Genomic DNA, 27922 nt, shown 5'->3' with positions numbered 1-27922 from the left:
AAAGTACTATAACACTAAAAGCAAAATAGGTATTTTCAAAATACTTTTTCAAAATAAATTACCCTTTGAGTTTTTGTCCAAACCTCAGATATTTTATTTATTTTAGGTATATCAATCATTACATAGTATAGTATAGTATAGTATAAAACAAAGTCGCTGTCGCATCTAACAAGTACATAAATAAAGAAAGAAGACTTTTTGGCTCTGAATATATTTCAAAAATCAATTACTTGTGTTAATCAATTTACATACTCGTTCTTATTTCATAGTATAGTGTTTTGATCCGAATATATACAGATACCGTAACGGTCTATTAATTATGAATTTATTATACCTAACCTAGATATTTTATTTTGACGAAACTCCGTGTAGTAGTAGTATCCGATAAAGGTATGCGAACCCTAAGTATTATTTCAAAATGACCAGTAATTTCGAAGAAATAAGCCTTTGAATTTTGAATTTTGATTTTAATAAGCCTTTGAATCAACTTACCAAACGGACGCTCAAGGTTCGATTCCCGCCACCGATTTTTTTTGTTATTTTTTTTTGTCTTTATTCTAATTTTAAATTAACTATTTTAATAATTAAATGAATTTAATCGAACAAAACGTTGTTAAGTATTCAATTAATTTTAATTTACATTACCTATTGTACTTTCTAAATTGTAAAGCAGCTAACAATTATAGTAAGATCTTATAAATAACTAACACAACAAGTAAAACATTTTAAATGTATTTTCTTTATTATTACAAATATTTTTTATGCATAATATAATAGTTAATATCACTTAAAATTAATTTAATACTAACAACGATTTTATCGATTAAATTCATTTAAATATAACCCATAAATGTATAAATATTATATATAAATAAATACATAATGATCTGATAATCATATTATAAGTACAGTCTCAAATTAAAAGTAAGAAAAACAGAAAATATAGAGAGAACTATAGGGATATAACAGAAAGATGTGAAAATTGGAGAAGGACAGTAAAAAAGTTACAAATTTAAATAATGTTCCCGCAATTTCTGTTTAAATGAATTTATTACATTATTATATATATTAGGCATACGACTAGCCTTATGACTGTTACTTTTTTTTAATCTATACATCTATACATGTAAATAAAATTGGAGTGTCTGTTTGTAATATTGAAATAACCATTTTTACTACTTGCATATGAATATAAATACGGTATACACCAAAATAACACATTTTACAAGTTTTGTCTGTCTGTCTGTCTGTTTGTTCCGGCTAATCTCTGAAATAGCTGGACCGATTTTGACAACTTTTTTTGGCAAGTAGCTGATGTAATAAGGAGTAACTTACGCTACTGTTATTTTAGAAAAATAAAATAAAATTTCACGCGGACGAAGTCGCTGGGGCCATAGTCTATAGATATACCGAGATTTAATATTTAAGTTGCTATTATGTTGTTGACAAAATTTTACTGTAATGTTACTATTACGTTATCCTACACAATTTGTATTATTTTGGATGAATAAATAAATAAATAAATAATAATCTATACATCTATACATATAAATAAAATTGGAGTGTCTGTTTGTAATATTGATAACCGTTTTTTACTACATGCATATGAATATATATAAGGTACATATACCAAAATAACTATTTTTATAATTTTAGTCTGTCTGTCTGTCTGTCTGTTTGTTCCATCTAATCTCTGAAATGCCTGGACGGATTTTGACGTGACTTTCTTTGGCAGGTAGCTGATGTAATAAGGAGTAACTTAGGCTACTTTTATTTTAGAAAATAAAGTTAAAAACCACGTGGACGAAGTCGCGGGTACAGCTAGTGTATAATATATTAGAGATACCTACGTGTTTTGTTATTGATGACTAGCTGTACACGGGATTTCGTTATGTGGAATTTCACTTTATTTTTCTAAAATATAATGAAATTCCATCGGACGAAATCGCGTGTACAGTTAATTATCGGTAGTCTAGCGATTTAGCTTACACCGCTTTGATTCCTGCTTGGTGGTCGAGGGTTCGATTCCTCGCACGCTGCAAACATTTGTATTCATGAGTATGATTGTTTGTAACGGTCTGGGTGTTTTCTATGGTTAGATAATATATATGTATTTACCACAAAAAATCTTTGTATTTATATCAGTTGTCTAGTACCCATAACATAATCTTCAGCTAGCTTAACTTGGGTCTAGACGAAGCTGTGTGAATTGTCTTGAGATTACTATTATTACTATAATAAATCTTTTCAAATCAGCCGATGTTTATTTTTGCCATAATATGCTGTTATGTGATAATATTACGTACGTACTTATTAAACTATTAACTTATTATTAAATTATTAACTATTTATACTGTTTTAAATGTGATGCGTTCATTATTTATATTTCCTTTGAATTAAAGACAAATGTATATATATATATACATTTATATAAACACACTTAGTTGATCCAGCCACGATCCGTAGATATTGCTGATTCCACTATCTCTCTCTTTCTATCACTATAACGGTAGCGTGGTGGAATGGCAACATGTTGCCGTTCCGCGTTCTACCACTATCTTTGTATTCTAATATGCGATGTTGCCGTTCCGACCGAGACCATGCGGTTGCCATAATGTATTCGTCGATAGTAGTAGATACTCGATATATATTTTTTCAACAATTTCCTGCAATAGTGAATCCGTATCGGCAAAATTTTTTAAATGCACATTTTTTGGCTCTGAATATATTTAAAAATCATTTACTTGTGTTGATGAATTTATATACTAGTACATGAAGTACCTAATACTTGTTTTGATTTGAATAGGTAGCGATATTATGAATTTATTATACGTAATCTAAAGATTTTGACGAAATAAAAGTAATTAGTTATCTGTTAACCTTGACTTCAGACTGGCACCAGTATTATCAGATGATGAACATACTCTTCGAAAACTTACAGTAGAAATATCGTGTTTGGACTCATTAGATAGGTCTCGATGAATAGAGTTTAAAAAACTTAAAATAAATGGTAAATTAGAAATAATGTATAAATACCCCTTACGTAAAATTCAACCACTTTAAACTTAATAATAATAATAATTAGGAAAAGAGAAAAGCTATACATGCACTGAAAGTAATTGATGCCTTCCATACAATATTTTCAGTATTAAACAACTCTGTTTGTTCAGTAAAAGTGTAAATACACTGGTAACCTTTTATATGCAAACATTACATATACAAACCCTAAAGTTTTATTTCAGAATGGCCAGTAGTTTTGAAGAAATAAGTCTTTGAAATTGTACGTGTAACTTATATATATACTAGTTTTTTCACCATAACAAACAACACCAATATGGCCTAGTTAGTAGTTTACCTGTGTACCATTTAATAATAATAGTAATCTCAGGACAATTCACACAGCTACATCTAGACCCAAGTTAAGCTAGCTGAAGATTATGTTATGGGTACTAGACAACTGATATAAATACAAAGATTTTTTTCGTAAATACATATATATTATCTATACATAGAAAACACCCAGACCGTTACAAACAATCCTACTCATGAATACAAATGTTTGCAGCGTGCGAGGAAACGAACCCTCGACCACCAAGCAGGAATCATTAAGCAGTGTGCTAAAATCGCTAGATACCGACAACTAGCTGTACATTACTTCGTCCGCGTGGAATTTAACTTTTATATTTTAGAAAAATAAAGTTAAATTCATACGGACGAAATCCCGTGTAAGCTAGTCATCAATAAAAAAACACGTAGGTATCTCTAATATATTATACACTAGCTGTTCCCGCGACTTCGTCCACGTGGTTTTTAACTTTATTTTTCTAAAATAAAAGTAGCCTAAGTTACTAGAGTAAGTACCCTATTACATCAGCTACCTGCCAAAAAAAGTCCCGTCAAAATCGGCCCAGCCATTTCAGAGATTAGCCGGAACAAACAGACAGACGGACAAAAATTGTAAAATATGTTATTTTGGTGTATGTACCGTATTTATATTCATATGCAAGTAGTAAAAAACGGTTATTTCAATATTACAAACAACAGGCTTCAACATTCTCAAGTGCCACAAAAAAGATGTTTTTTCTATCAAATAAACCGTTTTTATTAAAAACAAGCTGTTCCCGCGACTTCGTCCGCGTGGAATTTAACTTTATTTTTCTAAAATAAAAGTAGCCTAAGTTACTCCTTATAAATCAGCTACCTGCCAAAAAAAGTACCGTCAAAATCGGTCGAGCCATTTCAGAGATTAGCCGGAACAAACAGACCGACAGACAGACAGACAAAAATTATAAAAATTGTTATTTTGGTATATGTACCTTATATGTATTCATATGCATGTAGTAAAAAAACGGTTTTTTCAATATTACAAACAGACACTCCAATTTTACTTATATGTATAGATGTATAGATTATTATTTATTTATTTATTTATTCATCCAAAATAATACAAATTGTGTAGGATAACGTAATAGTAACATTACAGTAAAATTTTGTCAACAACATAATAGCAACTTAAATATTAAATCTCGGTATATCTATAGACTAGCTGGCCAAAGCGACTTCGTCCGCGTGAAAATTTATTTTATTTTTCTAAAATAACAGTAGCGTAAGTTACTCCTTATTACATCAGCTACTTGCCAAAAAAAGTCCCGTCAAAATCGGTCCAGCTATTTCAGAGATTAGCCGGAACAAACAGACAGACAGACAGACAAAACTTGTAAAATATGTTATTTTGGTGTATGTACCGTATTTATATTCATATGCAAGTAGTAAAAAACGGTTATTTCAATATTACAAACAGACACTCCAATTTTATTTACATGTATAGATGTATAGATTAAAAAAAAAGTAACAGTCATAAGGCTAGTCGTATGCCTAATATATATAATAATGTAATAAATTCATGTAAACAGAAATTGCGGGAACATTATTTAAATTTGTAACTTTTTTACTGTCCTTCTCCTTTTTTCACATCTTTCTGTTATATCCCTATAGTTCTCTCTATATGTTTTTCTTACTTTCAATTTGAGACTGTACTTATAATTTGATTATCGGATCATTATGTGTTTATTTATACATTTATGGGTTATATATTTATGTATGTATATTGTTATTTTTTTATAGAAATGTATATTTTGCTTTGTATTTATATATCTTTTTTTGACATTTCTTATTTATATTAGTGCACCGCCAATAATCTTTCGCTGCACCACTCATGGTTGCCTGGTAAATAACGCGGCAAGATATTAAGTCCGCCACATGTACAAATTTTTTTGTGCATTAAAGTTAAATAAATAAAAAAAATACAATACTGTTTAATGAAAATGCGTATTGTCTAGTGCTTTGAGATGTATCAAAATAAGGTCAACAAAAAAGTCCGTGATGGTATATGTCTATCTCTCAAGGATAACCAACAATAACCATTTTTTATCTTTTACATTTTACGGGAATTTTTTTTATCGTATGTTTCACTTAAAATCATGTAAACTATGCTATTATGTCATAATCTAAAGAAATAATAATATTTTATAGTGAAATATCCACTATAAAATAGTAATGTAAGTAGCAATGTAATTCGTTACGCGCGAATCAGGTGTTATAAGGTCAAAGGTCGGTGCACCCCGCGTATTTGATAAATAGTGCTTCTCTGGATGTCTTTAAGAGAAAATAGCAGTATGTACGTGTATATGTACAAGTCCTTAAGTGTTAAGTTTTTCAAATGTACAATAAAGAATAAATATTTTTAAGTACAGTACTTACGTACATTAATATAATACCTACTTTTTACTTGTATCTATTGTCATTAAAATTAAATTATAAGTTCTTAACTTGACCACGACTATGTGACCCTCTCTTGGCGCCAAAACGAGTGAAAAAATGAACAGCATACGACGACGACGCATACCTATAGAGTGGAGCAACTGCTTATTCAGTTTTATTCAACTATTTAGTCCCTCCACCGTTACAATGAATGGAGGCGCATATTACAATGTACGTAGCATTGCGAATATAAAATATCTAGATTAGGTATAATAAATTCATAATTGATAGTCCGTTACGGTATCAGAGCCAAAAAGTCTTCTTTCTTTGTTTATGTACTGTTAGATGCGCCAGCGACTTTGTTTTATACTACACTATGTAATGATTGATATACCTAAAATAAATAAAATATCTGAGGTTTGGACAAAAATTCAAAAGGTACTTTATTTTGAAAAAGTATTTTGAAAATACCTATTTTGCATTTAGTATTTGAAATACAAAACACAAAACTATTTTTGTTTTTAGAGTGACATTTCTATGAATTCACTGTCGATAGCGAGCGGTGCGATGGAAAAAGATAACCGTTTATAAAAATATAATAAATAGCCCTGGACAATTAACACAGACGGATACTGAACTGATATAAATAGATATTTTTATTTTGTAAATACATATATAATATACATATAAAACACCCAGACCGATGAAAACAATCGATGACCGATGAGTACAAATGTTTGCACCGTGCGAGAAATCGAACCCGTGACCATCGGATGTAAAGCGGTGTGACCACCGAGGCAGTCGAAATATATAAATAATCTTATGAATTTAATTTATTCTAATTTGTTTGTGTGCGCGGGGTGCGGTGTACGGTGCTCCCCCCTGCCTCCACCGTTGCTAGAGCTTGCATGTATGGAGCATTGCGAATATAAAATATCTAGATTAGTAAATTCATAATTGATAGACCGTTACGGTATCTATATATATTCGGATGAAAATAAGTATCGCAGTAAGGACGAGTATATAAAGTGATCAACATAATTAATTGATTTTTGGAATATATTCAGAGCCAAAAAGTCTTTGTGTATACCAAAAATTTAGCCGTTCGGAGCCATTCAGTCACGAATTATTAGTAAAAAAAGTGTCGAGTATATCGTACTATCGACGAATATATATGGCCGCATCGCAAAATAGAATGCGACGTTGCCATACCGCCTGAGATATACGCGATAGGAGTCAAGTTATTCAGTGCAAAAGGTGGAATCAGCAAGTGTGTAGGTTGTGGCGTGATCAACAAAGTGCCCAAAGAGGTGTTTATATATATATATATATATGCTTTTCTGTATTGTTGTCATTCTATATATATATTTATATTTTTATCAATACACATTATAAGAGAATATTATTTTCATTTAAACTTCTTTTAAGGACAAAGGATATTCTATACTTGTTTCAAAGTTAAAAGGTCCCAGTTTGATTTTCTTTTGAAATATTAGAACGAGCTGAAAAGTTTTGATTTTGAGTTTATAACAGGATTTATTTTTACTATCCTTCTAATTGTGATATCATATTTCAGTCTTATATTAACGTACTAATTATTTACTGCGTTTTTATTTTAATCCTCTTCAATGTAGGTTTAATTTAAACAATACTTACTTGAAAGAGCAACACACAAGTTTCTTGCTCATTCTTCATGTGATGAGTCTGCATTCCGAATGAGCGGTAGAATAAAAATATGACTATTCAAAAGTGCTTATATTAAGTTTATTTGAATAAAGATTATATATATTTCTATTTGCAATGAAACTCATTATTTCACTATATTTCAGCTATATTACCTAATCTCTAACTTAAAAACCATAGCCCTGACAATATTATCTGATTACACTAATAATGTACGTAGCGACTTCTATGTTGATTATCGCATGCCTCTTACTTGTTATACTGTAATTATTTATACATATAAAAAAAACATCTATTCAAAAGAACAACATACAAGTTTCTTGCTCATTCATCTTGTGATAAATCTGCATTTTTTTTTATACTACGATGGTGGCAATCAAGCATACGGCCCATTTGATGGTAAATGGTTACCGTAGCCTATGAACGCCTGAAACACCAGGGGTATCACTTGCGTGTTGCCGACCCTTAAGAAACCTTAATATACCCTTCTTAAAAAACCCCATGCTGTAGTCTCGTGGGAAAACCTCGGCAGGAAGTTCATTCCACAATCTAAGTGTACGCGGGAGGAAACTCCTCTGAAACCGCACTGTTCGGACCACTTAGGTTCCAGTGTGTGGGGATGAATTCCCTGTCGATGGCGAGCGGTGCGGTGGTAAAAGGTGGCTGTCGGCATCATGTCGAACAATTCCTCAGAACACAGTTCGTTGTATAATCGGCAGAACACACAAAGCGAGGCGAAGTCTAGCCTCAAGCTGAGTGGCTCGATACCACCAGAGAGATTGGGATCATCGACATTTCTCATAGCACGTCTCTGAACCGAGTCAAAAGGACCGAGCTGGTATTCAGGTGCTCCCGCCCAAAGATGAGAGCAGTACTCCATGTGCAGCCGAACCTGTAACTTATATAAGAGAAGTCTCTGGTCCGCAGTGAAGTACCGCCGAATGAGTGGTCGAATAATAAGTTTATTTGAATAAAAATCATTTCTATTTCTTTAAATCCGTTTTATTGTTCCAGGCGGGGTGTGGTCACTGCGCAATCTGTCCATCTCGGTACCCCGAGCAGTCCTCTCCGGCGAGGGTCAGTCCGCCGTTCTGGAATGTTCCTACGATTTGGAAGGTGCCCCGTTGTATTCAATACGATGGTACAAATCTGAGACAGAGTTCTACAGATATGTCCCGAGAGAGATGCCACCGTCCATGGTTTTTCCACTGCCTGGAGCGTCAGTTGATGTAAGTATTATTTTTAATGATGATTGATTATAAGAATAAGAATTTATTGCTGCCAATTAAATTACACGATAGAAATACATTTAAAGGATACTTAAGGTCATTGGGCTTCCTACAATATGATCGAGCGCAGTGATGACTGGCTCATCCGTCATACTCGTGAACGAGTGCTGCTTGTAGGGACTGGTCTGCTCTTATCACTACGACTGATTTAATCTTAATGTGTTTTTATATTTGAGCCTAAATAAATAAGTGCTGGTTGGTAGTTTGTATTCACACGTTTCGACTTGTAAAATGTGAACTTACAAGGATTATTTAAAAGAGCAACACACAAGTTTCTTGCTTATTCTTCTTGTGATGAGCCGAATAAGCGGTAGATTTAAAAAAAAAATTGACTATTCGAAATTGCTCAAATTAAGTTTATTTGAATAAATGATTTTCTATTCTATTCTATTCTTAATTAAAGGCAGCAAAAGGACCCCGGTTCAGCTCTATGCAGACAGGATGCACCTGTGCGGCGCTGGTTTTGCAACCGTAGCGTTTTCTACAAATTTTTAAAATATATAAATAATAATTATTACAACCGAGAGGTGAGGTCTGGTCTACTGAGATACAGGCTCTATACCTAGTTCAGTTTCCAGACTTATATGATCATAAATTGTTTATGTATATATGTATATACATATCTTAAATTATTTTCATAAACAATTTGTATAATAATAAATTTATCATTATTATAATATGCAATATCTAGTTTCATCATATTTTTCCCTACCGTCCAGTTCAGTATATAGATCCAATTGAGAAGAACTGGCAAGAAAATTGAATTACTTTTTTTTTTAATTATGTTTTATTTACAATGTATATTTATATAGTTGTCTATGTCTAACATTAAATGAAAAACCCGTACATGAACAAGTATTGCCATGCACGCTCGTCATTTATGCATTCATTATTCATTAAATTATTATAAAAGTATTTAGTATTAAAGTTCTATCAACTTATGAAGTTTTTTTGTTATCGTATTTTTTTTAAAAGCCAGTTTATTTACAATGTATATGTATATTATTATTATTATATTATTTTATTCACAAATGTAACAAATCTCGTTACACAACAGCATGTCAATAGTAATTACATTTTTAAGATAATTATGTCACAATTACAATTTTAAGTATTCAAAATAATAAATTAAATAATATATAACATAAAAGTAATAAAAGTCACTTAATAGAAAATGTTATAATTTTACATTGGAATTCAGATATTCAGTCACATTGTAAAAAGGATGTTGCTCGAAATATGATTTTATTTTGTTCTTAAATTCTGTTGATGTTAATTGCATTGTTTTATTAGATAGTTTATTGTACATTTTTATTTTTAAGTAAATACCTTGTTTTATTGTTTTTGCAAGTCGTAATCTTGGTAATTCTAATTTATGTCCATTTCGTGACATGTAATTATGATTATCCGACTTTTTACGCAGTGTTTTGTTCTTTTCGTGTATATATATATATTATATTTATATATGCTGTTCTAATAGTTGGCGCAATCAGATCGCAACCAAGTAAGAATAGTGAACATGAACCGTCGCCTCAGTGGTGACTACCAGTGCGAGGTGTCAGCTGACGCGCCTCTCTTCCACACCGACATACGATCAGCGCCGCTCACCGTCGTTGGTAAGTACCGCCATTACCATCATATCTTAAGTTTTTTATCTATCTATCTAGACTATATAGATATACATAGATAAAAAGCTTCGTTTTTCAAATTTTTACATTATGTACTATTATTACTACATAGTAACTATATAGTGAGTAGAGAGTATAAGAGAGAGCCTGCTGACAAACCCCGACAGGAGTTTTGCACAAAGTCGCTGTCGCTGTCTGTCCCTATGTATGTTTAAATATTTAAAATTACGCAACGGATTTTGAAGCGGTTTTAGTAGATAGAGTGATTCAAGAAGAAGGTTTATATATATATAAACATGTACACCCGTGCGAAGCCGGGTCGAGTAGCTAGTATATAGATAAAATGCTTCGTTTTTTAAATTTTTACATTACATTTTTATTAAATAGTATATAACAAAGTCGCTGTCGCTGATTGTCCGTATGTATGCTTAAATCTTTAAAATTACGCAACGGATTTTAAAGTGGTTCTTTTTAATAGAAAGAGTGATTCTAGAGGAAGGTTTATATGTATAATACATGTACACCCGGGTGAAGCCAGGGCGAGTAGCCAATTAGAAATAATGTAAAAATTTGCTCTATCTTTATTTCTTGTTGTCATCTGTCTATATCTCTTAAAAACTAACAAAAACGCGGGAAACATGTAGTAATATATAAACACAATTGGACATATAAAACAACATTTAATTATGAGATATAATTTCATAATTGTTAAATTTAAAATATTACAGTTTTATAAACAAAAGAAAATACCAACTTTCTCTTTAATAGAGACAAGAGAACACCAAGTTCACGATAGCATCCCCTAAATTGATAACAATAGGGTTGAAATTACTGTAATAGTCTGCAAACTTTGTGTGTGTAACTACAATACAACAAGTAATAAAACGACAATACAACAAGTAATAAAACGACAATACAAAACACCTGGCAGTTTTCACGCAGGTACCTATAAAGAAAGCTGTAATGAATATTCGTTTAAAGTTTAAACAGAATATTAATATATCTATTTATTTATGAGAAATCTAACAGCTAATCCAATATGTAGATAGATAGATAGATAAAATTTTTATTTACGACTTGCTGTACCCGCGACTTTGTCCACGTGGAATTAAATTTTATTTATCTGAAATAAAAGATTTTTTCTAAAATAAAAGTAGCCTAACTTACTCCTTATTACATCAGCTATCTGAAAATAGAAGTCCCATCAAAATCGGTCCAGCCATTTCAGAGATTAGCCGGAACAAACAGACAGAGAGACAAAAATTATAAAAAATGTTATTTTGGTGTATGTATTTATATTCATATGCATGTAGTAAAAAACGATTATTTCAATATTAAGAACAGACACTCCAATTTCCAACTCCAAAATCCAATTTATATATATATATATATATATATAGATGTATAACTGAGTTGATTTATATGTATAGATGAGTTGTCTAGTATTATTATTGTCATAATCAAACCCCGAAGATATCAACATTGCCATAGCAACAAGAGATAACAGAGTCACGCGGCAGACTCCGCGTGTAACGTCACACCGCCTCAGTTTACATTGTACATACGTTAATTAAGACACCGTGGATTATAATGACATTCCTCGTCTAGAGCCGACATTATTAATTAATAATATAGAACACATTAATAATAGACAATTAATATATAACAAATTGTGATTTATGTTCCCTAAATGGAACAATATCAATAAGTTCATTGCAATTAAACTAATGTTAGGATTCACATCGATATTGTCGAAAAATCTAATATTTTATATTAAAAGAAGGTAGTTTCATTATTACTCGGTATCGTTAAACTAGTTGCATATAACCCCCACTCATATCTTCTCTGTATAAAAGGGAGGGTTTTTGTAAGCCGCGGCAGACCCCGACCACACTTTTACACACACACACGACACCGTCCTCGCCGGCGAAGACGACGACCTCAAACACTCAATATCGCGCATTCAACCGGGCGCCTGCGCGCGCCCGTGCGCTCCACACCGGCGCCCCCGGGCGCCCCTCCGATAGATCCCCCGTCCAATTCAAACGGGGATAACCCCTAGTGGTGCCCTCAGACTAAAGTCGTATCCGTCAGGCAGGAGATGGCCTTCAGCCGCTCCATAAATCCTTCCGCGGGTTTGGAGTGCCATCTGCACTCGCCCCATAACGTCCGGTGAAGCTGTAAAGGCCAGCTACGGCCAACAGCATTAGAGTAGTCCGAAAAAAAAAAAGCCGCGGCATTCGGTCTTTGTGCACAGGATGTGCTGGTTGTATTTTACTTGCTAAAGTAAATTGTGTTAGAGACATAGTTAAATTAATGTCATATAGTTGTTATTTTATTATAATACATACTTTTACTAGTACATAGAGTTGATATATCTAACACTAAAAGCAAAATAATTATATGACAATTCATCGATTAAATAGAAGAATGACATTTTTCAAAATTAGAAGCTAGAATTGCCTCCTTTTATATAAGTCAGTTAAATTAACCACGCCGTCTTAATCATTATCTAAATACTTTTAAAATTCTATATAGTACTTCTGTGTAAATTTAAAACTTTAAAGAAAAAAAATTTTATAAAAAAAAACATTAAGTGCTCGTCTTGTAAAAAATTTACATTTTGAATACTGACATTTTTCTATTTAACCGACCAATTATAATGAATGAATGAAAAACTCTTTATTATTCGTTTTACAGAAAGAAATAACAATTATATAAATTAGCTAGCTGACGTTGTTTTGCCATATAAATTAAAATCGCTATTAAAAATTAGGGGTTGATGGTAGAAGGGTGAAAATTTAGGTTTGTATGTTATTATTTAATATAGAGGTATGAAAAATAGGTATTAGCCGATTCTCAGACCTACTGAATACGTATATAAAATTTCATAAAAATCGGTCAAGCCCTTTCAGAGGAGTACGGTAACTAACATTGTGACACGAGAATTTTAGATATAAGATATGTATATGAAATATAAAAAAAATAACATAATTACAATATAGAGGTAACAATGGGCGGCCTTGTTGCTAAATAGCGATTTTTTCCAGGCAACCTCAGGATGGAAGTGATTACATTGTGTCTGGTCGAGGCATACAATTAGTTATAGGAAGTCTTATTAAATTAATAGAAATTACATATTATATAGACGTACATATAACTACATAGTATATACAAGATATATACACACATATATATAAATAAATAAAATAATATCGATACAATAGCGACGTTACTGTGAAGATTTTAATAAATTACAAAATTAAATACAAAAGACAAGACAATTTCAAGTAAATATAATATTTCTTTGGGAGTGGAACTGGATGAATATTTGAACTGGAAACGTGTACTTAATCAAATCAAGTCAAAAATCATTTATTCATGTAGGAGATTTTAACCATTGACATTAAAATAAAAAAAAATAACAAAAAATATTTTGGGGTGGATCACCCTTATCATTGAGGGGCACAAAAGTAAATGTTAGATAGTAAAGTCTTTCAGAGAAATGTGGTAACAAACACCCCGACACAAGAATTTCTTATATTAGAAGTAAAAATTGTGTAACCGAATAAAGAATTCTGAATTTTGCTGCCGCCATTCCGAGCGTTGCATTTATCCATCTCGCGAGATAGTTACGCAAAATTATGTTACCTGAATAAAGAATTTTGAACAAATGAATAATTTATTTCATCTCCACAGACCCGCCATTCCGAGCCCCTCATATATCCATCTCGCGGGATAGTTATGCAAGAGGAGATGTGCTGCGTGCAAACTGCTCAATAGATGAGGCATACCCAGCCCCGAACATCACTTGGATTATTGATGATCATAAGGTACTGGATGATATTGTTTTAAAATATGATACGACTATAGTAGCTATGAATGATGTACATGGTATGGATTACCTCTAATTCAGTCGCCAAGCAGTTTGCTTTCTAAACTATATTGCATGTAAGAAGTGAGATAGTTAAATTACAGGATAAGAGGCATGATATCTTAGTCCTCCAGAATGGTAATGCAGAAATATTTTTTTTTATGGAAGATAATGGAATGGTGCACCCGCCTGCGCTGACGGTTTACGCTGGCGGGGCACCAGTGGAAGATGATAAGATAAACATGAGGTCAGATCAGTTAGCCCATCGTGACAAATTCGCCAGGAATTTATCACGATGGTTTCCATAGGGAACTGCGTGAAGGTCAACGTGACATGTAACAAAAACGTACATTGCTAGTAATGGGGTCATGAGTCCACATTACTAACATTCCCTTCCCCCCGCATGAGAAGTATTAGGCAATCTTTATAGATGATAATGGAATGATACACCAGCCTGCGCTATCGATTGTATGTCAGGCCAGTTGGCAAATGGCAATTTACCGCGATGATTTCCAGGATGAACCGCGTGGAGATCAACTTAGTATGCCACATTGCTAGCAATGGGGTTTTTAGTCCACATTACTAACCATCTCCGTCCCCCTATCAGAGAGTGGGCAGGTGCAGAATTATACAATCTTGTAATTTCACTACATAATTGTGACATAAGGTAGTGAAATTACAAGAATACTGTAATCCTCAATTGTGGCAATACGCGGTAGCCGACAAGCGTCCAATGACGTCACGTCCGTGGTGCTATTCATGTATATCGGTGACGATTACCACTTACCATTTTAGTGGTGATGGACGGTCAGCTTCTTTGCAAAAATACGTAATTTAAATAATAACAAAAATAACAATAATTTTGTCACGGTAGAAGTAGACCTAATAAAACTGCCCACCCAGACAATTCTGTACAGGTAGATTTTCTACCTCGGTAATGTTATATAGTAGGTAATAAGTTTGAAATTCTCTTACAAACAACTCTCACTGATTTTCGCGAAAAAAGTATTCGCTGCAGAAAAGTTTTCTTCCAAAGAAGTCATTGTACCGCCGAGCGAAGTTGAAAACAATACACCATTATTCATGGATTTTTGTTCATTAGCGAGACGATATAACTTTGTTGTTCTTTGTTTGTGTACAAAATATGGAACAGTGGGTGAAGAAACTCAAATCGTCATCAGTACTGTTGTTTTTATTCCTTCTGCAAATGAACTAAATAGAATGTTGGTAGAATTTTCTGAAAACTGACAAATAGAAATTTTTGGATGATGATAGTAATTTTCATATAATTAATTCGTCAAACAGAGCAATCCCTAAATGAATATGTCTAAAATTTGGATCTATAATAACAAATTTTCTCTGTAATATACATCCATCCATAGGTATTCACTGTATGCAAATTGTTGGGAAAATATACCTCCATGGATAGATATGATGATACGAAATAGTTGAAAGATAACATGATAAAATGTACATACAACTTCGACATTATTAAAATTAAGTTTATGAAAATTAGGTATATTTTGAATTAGATATACATGATGGTGCCGATTTGGATTTCTTGTTATAGGATTCTTATATTGTTATTTAAATAAACTAATGAAAAATATTTGACCCATGCCATGGACCAACCGAGTCAAAGCAGCTGTAGCTGGTACCATAATACAGATAAATGGCGAATAGCATTTTACCCCACTACATAGTACCGCCGTACACGACCGTTCTGGCAAGAACGTATCGAATCGAACAGTGTCTATAATAAAATGTAAATATAAATTTTCAAATTTCATCTAACCGGTATATTCAAATAAACCATTCAGCTTTATACTGTTCGAGCATTATCAAACAGCACTACCGGCAGCCTTTGCTAATTTTTATTTCGTCTTGCGCCAATGACGACACTGCACGCGTACATATTATTACATTTACATTAGAATTAATATTATTCTAAATCATAATCTAATTCCAATTATTCAATATATCAGTTCTAAAGTCCGTTATTATATATTCGTCATCCTTTATTAGTAAAGGTTTAAACAATAGGATAATAAATCTATTGTATATTCATATTTCATCTTTATCTACTGTTCGAGCATAATCAAACAGCACTATCCGCATGCACTAGGCATTGCCAATTTTTATTTTGTCTTACGCCAATGACGACACTGCACGCGTACATACTAAAAGTATGTACGCGTGTAATGTCGTCATTAGAATTAATATTATTCTAAATCATAATCTAATTCCAATTATTCAATATATTAGTTCTATAGTCCGTTATTATATATTCGTCATCCTTTATTAGTAAAGGTTTAAACAATAGGATAATAAATCTATTGTATTTTCGCAGGTTGCCGAAACAATTTCTTGGCGAGTTTCCGATATAGACTTCAAGGAACGCGCTGCATTTAGTCAACTCGAGATCACAATACTGGAAGCAGAGCACTATCGGATGGGCATCACCTACACTAGCTCCAACCTGAACAAAGTATACCACGATCATTATATCTACGATAAAGATATGAATAAAGAAGATCGGGAATTGTTGAGGTAATGTTGCGAAGGTTTTTTTGTAATTGGATATATTAACAATAATAATAACACTAATCTAATGGTTAATTAAACACACTGTTTTATTTCCAATGGTCGCAGGTAGTTGATTTCTAGCACGGTACAAACATTTGTGTTCATGAGTATGATTGTTTATATCGCTCTGGGTGTTTTGTATGTATATTATATATATAATAATGATAATAATCTCAGGACAATTCACACAACGCTATCAACTATACAACTGATATAAAGACTTAGAAAAAAATTATTTGTAAATACATACATAATATACATAGAAAACACCCAGATTGAAACAAACAATCATACTAAAGACAAATGTTTGTACCGTGCGAGGAATTGAACACGCAAACGCCGCAAAACCGTTAGACGACCGAGACTATTGATTGGACTGGTACACAATCTGATGATCTGTCTGATAGAATGGTGCTAAACGTCAGATATATCATGAGTATGCCAAGGTTGTCACAAAAGAGAGGCGTAAAATTTTGCCATTCTAGAGGACCTTATAATTTCGCTCACAAACCTTAAGTGTTGTTACATGCATCCTTGTTTAGTTCCCTGGGCAATACTTTGCTGCTCAAGCAAATGTACAGTTTTTTGCATATCGACCACGCAACACATTACTTACACGTAATTTGACCTATATTGTATATTGCTAACTGACCAACTTAGTTGTGTATTTTGCATCTTTTTCTTTGTATTACTGTACCTTACCTTGTGAGTGTGTTGTATCTATCTATCTATTCATCAGGTACACCGTTGTGCCTCCGGCAAGTGGCCAGTTCTCGTTAAGCTGTGTTGCGACAATTTATAACATCTATGCAAGGAAAAGCGAGCTTCTGTACATTAAAGAGGATGCTCCTCTTCCAGCTTCCGTCACCGGAGAAGATTCCTCAGGTATAAATTTGTATGACATATTGTTTTTTTTTAAGTATGACGTACTGTGTTACTTTATGAAAGGTCTTGATGATGCAGCGATATAGACTGCCTCATATTCCGAAGTTGTTGATTCATTACCTGGGTCTTATACATTTAGTACTATTTAGAATTTGTGTAAGTATTATAAACTTAAAAACGTTTGAAGTGTAGGATCTTGGTGGAATTTATTGGGAAGGCCTATTTACCGAAAGCCACCAATGCATAAATACTGGATGAGGTGATGATGATAATAGAATTTTGGAAATGAACAATGTTAATTTGCAACCAGATTGCGCTATATAGGTTATTGACAATTAAAATTTTGGTAAAGTCTTAAATTCAACAGTGTATAGATCTATATCTATTGACTGAAATGATGATGAATAATGATTATATAATCGGGCTGATAGTAGAATATAAATATTATTAATGCCTAATTAAAAAAAGGATTTCAACAACAAAGATCTCGCGGACTAACCTTACCACTTAGGTGGTACGAAAAATTATTAACGTACTATACTTAAAATTTCATAAGAATCCATTAATCCGCATCAGAGGAATTTTGTTACAAACACTGTGACGCGAGAATTTTATATATAAGATTTGTTTTTTCCTGCAGGTGTGACCGCTGCGTGCAGCGCTGCTCTGATCGTCTTGTGCGCGTGCGCCTCCCTATTGCCTTCGTTATGATCGCGCGCAGACATGCGCGCGCGCTCCATTTCAATTAAACTCGCATAAGAAACTGAATGTTGTGATAGACATTAATATTTAGTCAGGATATTTGTACTAATGTAAGTTATATTATACTTATTTCAATGTTACAAATTACTTATATGTGAATATGTAAATAAAAATATTAGTTACAGAGGTATTTGTTTCAATAAATCATACCCCCTGTTGCGGGTTAATCGGTGGTGCGCAGGATGCCGTCAGACAGAGATCTCTTGTTTGATCTCGTCGTTTTCCCAGATATCGTCTTGATCACGTCGGGGTCACCACTGTTGCGGGTGAATAATACGATGTAGTTGAAAGAGACGATGTATATTACAGATGATAATAGACTGACAATATGTACATAGAAATATTGATCTTATATACTAAATAACAATAGGAAAATGTAAGGTGGGCTGACACAGTTTAGACACAGCAGTGCTTAGTAGACAATATTGGATTGGTCTTACTAGACATTATTAAATGCAATTATTATTTCTAACTGTATCCCCATACCCCTCCGATCGATATCCGGCCAATTCAAAAAGGATCTATATTACGATGGCTTGAGCCGAGGTTCATACCCCTAGTGGTGCCCTCAAACTAAAATCGTCAGGCGGGAGTTGGTCTTTACCGCTCCATAAGTCCTGCCGAGGGTTTGGAGTGTTACCCGTATCTGCACTCGCCCTCTATCGTCCGGTGAAGCTGTAAAGGCCAGATGCGGCCAACAGCATTTAAGATGTCCAAAAGAAATTAACCATACTAACATGACAGTTTCCATTGCTCGTGCTTCGAAGTGAACAGAAGTGTAAATATATGTATATCATAAATCAGAAGAGACTGTAAAAGGTCATCGGCATGGGTACCACAGTTTCACACAATTCAGCCTACTTTTTAAGTAGCTTAGTTTTAAGCCACGTTTCGATTATAGGGTCAAAATAGGTTATCTGCCTTTACACGTACACTCGTAACGAAAGTTTCCTCAGCTTCGAAGCAGCCTCGACAATAGGACTGCCTAAATTTGGTTTATTTATTTATTCATTTATTTCAGGCAACTAGGCCCATATTATAAATACCTTATAGACTAACATACATATAATATAATATTTAAAAACTAATACAATGATATTGTCTGTGTGATCACGGCACTGAAGACGGCAATCTGCCACGGTAGCGCCGATATACCACACCTTTCGGCCAGTAGTCCTCTTTCATGAAGGTGGGCAGCAAGTCGGTGGAGACCAGGGCCACAAACGCTTTGAAACTCGCGTTGTGACTCGACTTCAGCTGCGTCACCCTCAATGTCAGGTTACTCTTGGTACGAATATAATCGACAATGTCCTGCTCCTTAGTGGCGTAATGTAGACGGGACAGGTACATTGTCGTGGTCGGTGTAGCAGCACGCAGCAGAAAGTTTATGGTTGGGTTATGATTTTACTGCTACATATATTCTCCTTGTACCTTATCAGAATTTGATTACTTCGATGCAAAAAATAGGGTTATTTCGTGATGCAAAAAGGATGGTTATGATTTTGAGTGTTATATAAATATGTTTCCTAACAACTGCTTATCAGAATTTACATTATATAAAAGCTGTGCCCTCGGTTTCATCCGCCTGAAATTTATAGCCTATATGTTATTCTGATGTATAAGCTATATTACTGTAGAGATTCATCAAAATCCGTTTAGTAGTTTTTGCGTGAAAGAGTAACAAACATCCATCCATACTTACAAACTTTCACGCTTATAATATTAATAATGGTAATAATAGTAATGTAAGTAATAATATAATAGTAATAATTGTATGTACATGTAATGCGTAGAAATGAAGATAACATATTAAGAAAGGTGTTAAATATGAATGTGGATGGTTATAAGGCCAGAGGAAGGCCGAAAAAGAGATGGATGGACTATGTGAAAGATAATATAGTAATAAAGGAAGTAAATAACGAGATGACAGCGAACAGGGATGAAGGAAGAGAAAAATATATTATGCCGACCACAAATAAATGGGATAAAGAAGAAGCAGATGATAAATTATATTTAGTTTAGAATTCTATTGGAATTCAATATCAACTTGAAGCCATTGTCCCAGATGATGGTAAGTGTTTAACTTTTAGACTGGAAGAAGCAGTTGACGATGAATATTAATAATAATCTTGTGGTGGGGTTCTTTTGTGTTGAGGTGATATGTTTACTAATGTGTATGTATGTACGTTTACAGCCTGTGGTAGGCCATGCCGTTCTCGTATCGGTTTATACAGCCACGAAAAATGATGTTCACGGAACTTTACGCCATAAATCGTCTATAATAGACGCATAGACCATTATATATATATAATACAATTCTTCTTCTTAAATATATATATATATTTAAGAAGAAGAATTGTATTGTCTTTTCTTATAATAAATTTTACAATAATGTCAATCAGTATTTGACAGCTAAACTATTTTTTTTTATTAAGTATTTTACGGCCCTGGAAATCTCCTTTCAGCCAAACAATTACATTCTACAAATATAAATGAACTATTAATTACATCTATAGCATTCACAAATTAATAAATAGGTCGTATATACTCGTAACAAATAAGATTTTGAAATTATCCATGCCTGTTTACTTGTGACTCTAAGTTCCAAAAATTTACTACCCAGCGGAGTCTATGTCAATTATCGCATGCCTAATCCTTGTTAATGTGTATTTACGTAGAACAACATTTATTTAAAAGAGCCACACGCAAGTTTTATGCTTATTCATCTTGTGATACGTCTGCGTTCCGAATGAGCGGTAGAATAAAAAATATGACTATTCAAAATTGCTTTTATTAAGTTTATTTGAATAAAGATTATTTGTACCCTATTCTATTGCTAAATAGGGCACAAATTAATGTTGTATACAATATGTGATACTCAACGAATCGAGTAAACATATCTGTAGACGTCCTTTCATCATACTGGTAAATAGAAACATTTATATAAAGACTATTATTAAAATTTGGAGCACGTGTAACCTCTGCTTGATATAAGCGGATTTATCTACAGTGATTCCCAAAGTGGCCTATAGCGACCCCCAGGGGTCTATGACAAACTGCAAGTCTATAACAGTGGTCATCTTGTTGTTTTTACTTTATGTTTTTAACACTAAACTTTACTACAGTTAGAAATTTACAAAAAATCAATACCAGGTAAGAACCCACTATTCACCCCCAGTGTATCAAAAACCGAAAAATATGGCAAGGCGTCTACGACACAAAGAACTTTGGGAACCTCTGATCTAATACATTAATGAGAATATTTGTAAAGAATCAAATGAATGAGAATTTATTTGTCGAAATATGGGACGTCTTTTATGTTTTCGACGACCGCGGTGGTCTAGCGGTTTAGCGCACCGCATTGCTTCTTATGATCGCTGGTTCGATTCGTCGTACAATGTAACAATATAATAATCAACTCAAAACTTTGTAACTTTCCCAAACAATTAAGACAGCGCCTCCTAGACCTAAGCTGACTAAAACTTGTGTTATGGGTACTAGACAACTGATACGAATACATAGATCTTTTTTGTAAATACATATTATACATAGAAAACACTCAGACCGCTACAAACAATTACTCATGAATACAAATGTCTGTGCCGTGCGAGGAATCGAACCCGCGATCGGAAGTGAGGCGGTCTACTAAACCGCTAGACTACCGAGATCGTCATGAGTAATTCCATCAGTTGTCAAATGCCCAAATAGAAGCTCTGCTTAGCTTGGAACTAGATGGCGCTGTCTGAATTATCATAGTTAATTATTTACATACAGAGATAAAGTTTGAACAAAGTCTTTTGCGTGAGTACTCTATCATGGGGTTCCAACACCACTCTTGCTTTGTAAACTGTGTCCTGTTAATGTTGAGATAAGGTAGTGGAATTGTAAGGATACTTTAGAGTAAACGGTTCATCTTAAAAACAGTTCATATACATAATTGTGGGCATAAATATGAAGTACTGTGAAAGAGTAATCATCAAAATCGGTTTTATTATAAAACAGTTCTGATAGATACTCGTGCATAAAAAAGTCTGATTACCGAATTTTATAGGGTGGTGGAAAAACTGTTTCACTAAAAAAGTAAGTATATCAGTTGTCTAGTACCCATAACACAAGGTCTGCTGGGAGGAAGGGAGGTACTAACGTGTGTTTGCGCCTTTCCCTCTGTATATTTTAGTTTCTTGTTTGTTATTACGAATAAAATCCTTTGATAGTAATACGTATTTAGTTTTAATAGTTTAATCTTTACATAGTAGCATAACACGTAAAAGTTTATAATGACAAGACAAAATTCGAAGCGCCGAGTGAAGTTGTTGCCAGTCCTGTCGAGGGAGGCAATCCGTGTTCCACTTCACATTGATGACGCCTTTGATTCCTTATGAGTCTGATAGATGGCGTTAACATGGCCCCGCCTTTGAAAGCTAATGGAATGTATAGACTTTCAACATATGCTATAATTGAGGTTTTCCTTCCTTTAATTCGTTTCTGTGCCTTGAGGTAGAAGCGGACATATCTTAGAAGTGGCACGATGAATGATACCAGTTGCTGTGAGTATTTCTGCCACTCTGCATATTCCGTCTTTGCCCGGGAAGGTACGTGTAATTCTACCCAGTCGCCATTTTAGTGGTGGTAGATTCTCTTCTTTAATAAGTACTAATGTATTTAGACGAATGTCTGGTTGTTGCAATTTCCACTTCGTTCTTGTTTGAAGTTCCGCCACGTACTCCTTAGACCAGCGTTGCCAAAAGTGTTGCCTCATTTGTTCTATGCGATCATATCGTATCAAACGATGTGTTGGAGTAGACGTCAGATCCTTGCATGGAGGCGCGGTCAGAAGCCGACCAATGAGGAAATGCGAAGGAGTCAAGGGGAGGAAATCGTTTGGATCGGAGGATAATGGATATAAAGGACGAGAATTGAGTATAGCTTCAATTTGTGTTAAGACAGTAGTGAACTCTTCAAAGGTCAAATTACAATTCCCTACAACTCGTCTGAGATGATATTTGCATGATCGGACCCCTGATTCCCATAAACCGCCGAAATGAGGAGCGTACGGTGGAATAAAACGTAATTTAATGCCATTATTGGTGGCAAAATCTTCGATTTCTTTAACATTTTCATTTAAAAACAATGATAAGTCCTTTTGAGAACCTACAAAGGCCCCACCATTGTCACTAAATATCTCTACGGGCTTGCCGCGGCGAGAGATGAAACGTTTTAAAGCCAGTAAATAATCGTTTGTAGAAAGACTAGATACTAATTCCAAATGCAGAGCTCGAGTAGTAAAACATACGAAAACGCAGATATAACCCTTCACCAGAGAAGCACCCCTACCCTTACGGCTCAGTATCATCACCGGTCCGGCATAATCCACACCGCAACGTATAAAAGGGTACCCTGGTTCTAAACGCTCGGCGGGTAAGTTACCCATTATCGGTGTGATTGTTTTCCCCTTCATGCGCGTACATGTAACACATTGCCGAACTATCTTTCTAGCTAAGTTTCTACCAGCGAGAGGCCACCAATTTTCACGGATTGTAGATAAAAGTAATTGGGGTCCTGCATGGAACAACCGTTTATGTTCATCTCTAAATAAAAGCGTGCTAAAGTAATGTTTACTAGATAGTAATATTGGATGTTTTTTATTATAATCGAAATAGTGTGAGTTGGTCAATCTACCACCAATTCTGATTATGTCATTTTTATCTAAAAATATATTAAGACCGGAAACTTTATTTGAAACACCTTTCCCCTTGATCGGTAATTGTTTCAATAGATTATCATATTCATTTGCAAACGATTCCGATTGTGCAAACCGAACTAACATATTTGTCGCTGCGTCCAACTCGTTAACGGATAATGAGCCTGTTTTACGTAGGGACTTAGACGAGCGGGCGTTGGTTATGAAACGTATTACGTAGGCACTACTTCGTTTTAATCGTTTAAGTGAGGAGAATCGCAAGAAGTCGATTAAACTATTGGATATGCTGGAAGAAGCACATATGATTTGATTTTTTACTTCCGGCAACAAAACTGAATCATACGTACTATGATCGATTTTAAAGTCAAACTGCCGGTCTTGTAAAAACAAAGGACCCCTCCACCATAGCGTACAGTCGATAAGCATATCGAGGTAAACACCCCTAGACACAAGATCGGCCGGGTTGTCCTTACTATTAACATGTAACCAAATTGAATCACCAGTTAACTCATTTATTTCGGTCACGCGGTGTTGCACAAATGTTTTTAATAAATGAGGTGACATACGGATCCACCCCATAACTATAGTCGAGTCCGTCCAAAAATACACTTTATTGAATTGAAACCTCATTGAAGATGTAATTTTCGTATATAATCTGGCTCCTAACAAGGCGCCGCATAATTCCAATCTCGGAATTGTGACAGGCTTAATCGGCGATACCTTACTTTTAGCACACAGTAGTTTAACTGTTACTGACGAATTGTAATCATTATTGTAACTACGAATATAGGCGCAAGCGCCGTATGCACTCTGAGATGCGTCGGTGAAAATATGTAATTCCTTTACGTCGCTGTTTTCATTCAGCACATAACGCGGAATTCGTAAATCATGTAATTTTTTTAATGTATTAAGGAAATGTAACCAATTTAATTTAATGGGTTCTGGAACAGCATCATCCCAGTTAATTTTACATAACCATAATTTTTGCATCAAAATTTTTGCAATTATCGTGACAGGTGTCACAAGACCGAGTGGATCGTAAATTTGCGATAAAACAGATAAAATAGTTCGTTTCGTTATTGTGTGTACATTGGTCACCGCGGTGGTGAAATGTAGTTCGTCGCTAGTGTTGTACCAACCTATACCGAGAGTTTTTGTTTGTTGATGATCTCCAATACCCAATTCTTTAGAAGTAACAATCTCTAGATCGTGATTAAATGTCCATTTACGCAATGGAAAACATCCCGATAACAGTACTTGTGATATTTTACTGCACACCTCCAACAAAATTTGTTTATCGTCATGACCTGTAATGAGATCATCAACATAGAAATCCTCATTTATGATTTTAGCAATGTTATCATCACTACAATCCTTTGCTAATTGCCTTAGACAACGCATGCTTAAGTATGGTGCTGACGCCGTTCCATATGTAACCGTATTCAGCCGATAAACACAGAGTGGATCCGATGGTTTCTCTCTCCAAACAATAAGCTGTAGATTTCTTTGATCAGTCTGTATAAATATTTGTCGGAACATTTTCTCGACATCAGCGCAAGCTACGAACTTGTACTGCCTGAAACGTAATAATATTGAAAAGATGTCATTTTTGTAGAGGCGGTCCGACGTACTGAATATCGTTCAATGACAAGTTTGACGTGGTCACAGCACTAGCGTCAAAAACAACACGTAACTTAGTTGTCGTACTGTGTTCACGTAGAACTCCGTGATGAGGTAGAAAATAATATGGTTTATTATATTCATTTACCCTCGTCATATGCCCCAGTTCAATATACTCGCGTATAAAATCACAATACAATTTTTTATAGAACGGTAATCGATGTAACTTGCGTTCCAACGATAAGAAACGGGATTTAGCGAAAGAATACGATTCACCAAGATGATCAGCTGATTTCCGTAAGGGAATTCGCACTAAAAATCTACCATCTATGTCCCGTTTTGTTGTGGTTTCATATAAGTATTCGCATGCGTGTTCGTCTTCAGTATGTATTTCATTTCTACTAGTTATTTCTTCTAGTTCCCAAAATCGTTTTAAATTTGAATCTATTGTTTGTGTTAAATTACACTGAATCTGATTATTCTTACGCGGATAGTCGCTACCGACTGGACCTGAAATCAACCACCCTAATTTAGAGTTCTGTAGGAACGGTCCACTCGGTAAGCGAATTCTACTTTCGTATAACATATCCCAGAATACATCTGCACCGATTAATAAATCAATCACGGACGGTTCATTAAAGGATGGATCCGCAAGATGAATATTATCCGGGATACGTAATAACTTATAATCTACTGGCTTTGAAGGTATAATCGACGTAATGCATGGCAGAACCATGCACTGAACCCGCGTACTATAATCACAGGTTTTTGATCGTATATTAATCTCACATCTTTCATTCGACTGAGTGAGTGATTGTCCTACACCCGAAATTCGTATAGTGGACTGTATAGATTTTATATTTAATCGTTTAAATAATTCGCTAGAAATGAAAGAGTGTTGACTTCCATTATCTAAAAGAGCACGTATTGTAAAACATCTGTTTTTATTATCGACTATATCAACTAGTGCAGTGCATAATAGAACTTGTTGCATTGTAAACAAAGTCGCATTTAAATCGTCTGTATTATTAATTTGAGAATGAAGTGCAGTCGATGTACCGTGCAGGTTATCAGCCGATTGTGAATAATGCGCACGATCAGCTGATGTGCCCGTGTCCATCTCATTATCCGTATGAATTAAACTGTTGTGTTTTCGTTGACATTGTTTACACGGACCAAACATACATTCGTTTATGGTATGCCCGCCGCGCAAACAATTTCGACATAACTTTTTATCATTAATTAAATTTATCCTCTCGTTTACAGATAAATTTAAAAAGGAAATACAAGTATAAAGGGCGTGGTTTCCGTTACACATAATACAATTACGTATTCGTCTATCAATAGGTTTATTAAACTTACTGTTGTTATTCGATCGCGTTGTAATGTAGCTATGTGTTAACTGTGATTGATTCGAAGACCTTTTAAAATCCTGAACAGATTTACGTTCGTGAACTATTTTATTCGATTGTACTTTATGATTCAAAAGTGTAACTTCCAACATGTCGGCTTTATTTCTTAAAAAGTTTAATAAATCATCTAATTTTAATTTATTGTTAGGATCACTAGAAATCGACCCCTTATGATTCTCCCATTCTCTTTCCGTACCTGAGTCTACTTTAGTCAGGACTAAATAAATAATTAGGGTGTCCCACGAATCTGTTGGTTCGCCCAAGGATTGGAGAGCGCGCAAATTACGCAAAATCGTATCAATTAATTTTCTAATCTGTTGTGATGATTCTTTTATAACTGCCGGAGCTGTGAACAATGATCTCACGTGGTTATAAACAAGGAGGCGGTTATTATGAAACCTGTTTTCTAATAGTTCCCAAGCATGATTATAATTGGATGCAGTGAATTCTAACGCACTAATTACTTGTAACGCACAACCACTAAGAGAAGATTTTAAATAGTGTAATTTTTGAATAGCGTCAAGATCAGTGCGTTTATGGATCATGGTTATATATGAATTTCTAAATTCTAGCCACTGATCGTAAGACCCGTCGAAGCAGGCCAGCCGTATGTTTGGAAGCTTCACAGCTACGGATTTCGAAGAGTGCGAACATTTGGAATCAGTAGCTTCATCTGTTTCTATCAAACATTTCGCCGCGGCAATATTACTATAGTACTGTTC

At 34.2% G+C, this 27922-nt stretch overlaps 2 protein-coding genes across 2 annotated transcripts in view; one reads left to right on the top strand and one right to left on the bottom strand.

Moving 5' to 3' along the window:
- Positions 1–18416, top strand: part of LOC131843127 (cell adhesion molecule DSCAML1-like) — a 283924-nt gene extending 265508 nt beyond the window's left edge. Inside the window, exons 2-7 of the mRNA XM_059191730.1 lie at positions 8458–8672; positions 10213–10348; positions 14060–14193; positions 16585–16784; positions 17560–17705; positions 18346–18416. Of these exons, the coding sequence (XP_059047713.1) occupies positions 8458–8672; positions 10213–10348; positions 14060–14193; positions 16585–16784; positions 17560–17705; positions 18346–18416 (902 nt within the window). The remainder of the gene's footprint in view (positions 1–8457; positions 8673–10212; positions 10349–14059; positions 14194–16584; positions 16785–17559; positions 17706–18345) is intronic.
- Positions 18417–22653: 4237 nt separating this feature from the next.
- On the bottom strand, positions 22654–25729 carry LOC131843091 (uncharacterized). Its single transcript, XM_059191685.1, has one exon. It carries the CDS (start codon positions 25705–25707, stop codon positions 22942–22944), a length of 2766 nt encoding a protein of 921 aa, XP_059047668.1. The 5' UTR covers positions 25708–25729; the 3' UTR covers positions 22654–22941.
- Positions 25730–27922: the final 2193 nt, after the last annotated feature.

The sequence above is a fragment of the Achroia grisella genome, unplaced genomic scaffold, assembly GCF_030625045.1.
Source record: "Achroia grisella isolate CSIRO2021 unplaced genomic scaffold, CSIRO_AGI_Agris_v1 utg2786, whole genome shotgun sequence".
Lineage (NCBI taxonomy): Eukaryota > Metazoa > Arthropoda > Insecta > Lepidoptera > Pyralidae > Achroia > Achroia grisella.
This window is presented reverse-complemented; position numbering and strand designations above follow the sequence as displayed.

Excerpts from the sequence above, each read along its gene's own strand:
- LOC131843091 (XM_059191685.1), bottom strand. The coding sequence starts at position 25,707 with ATGTTCCGACAAATATTTATACAGACTGATCAAAGAAATCTACAGCTT.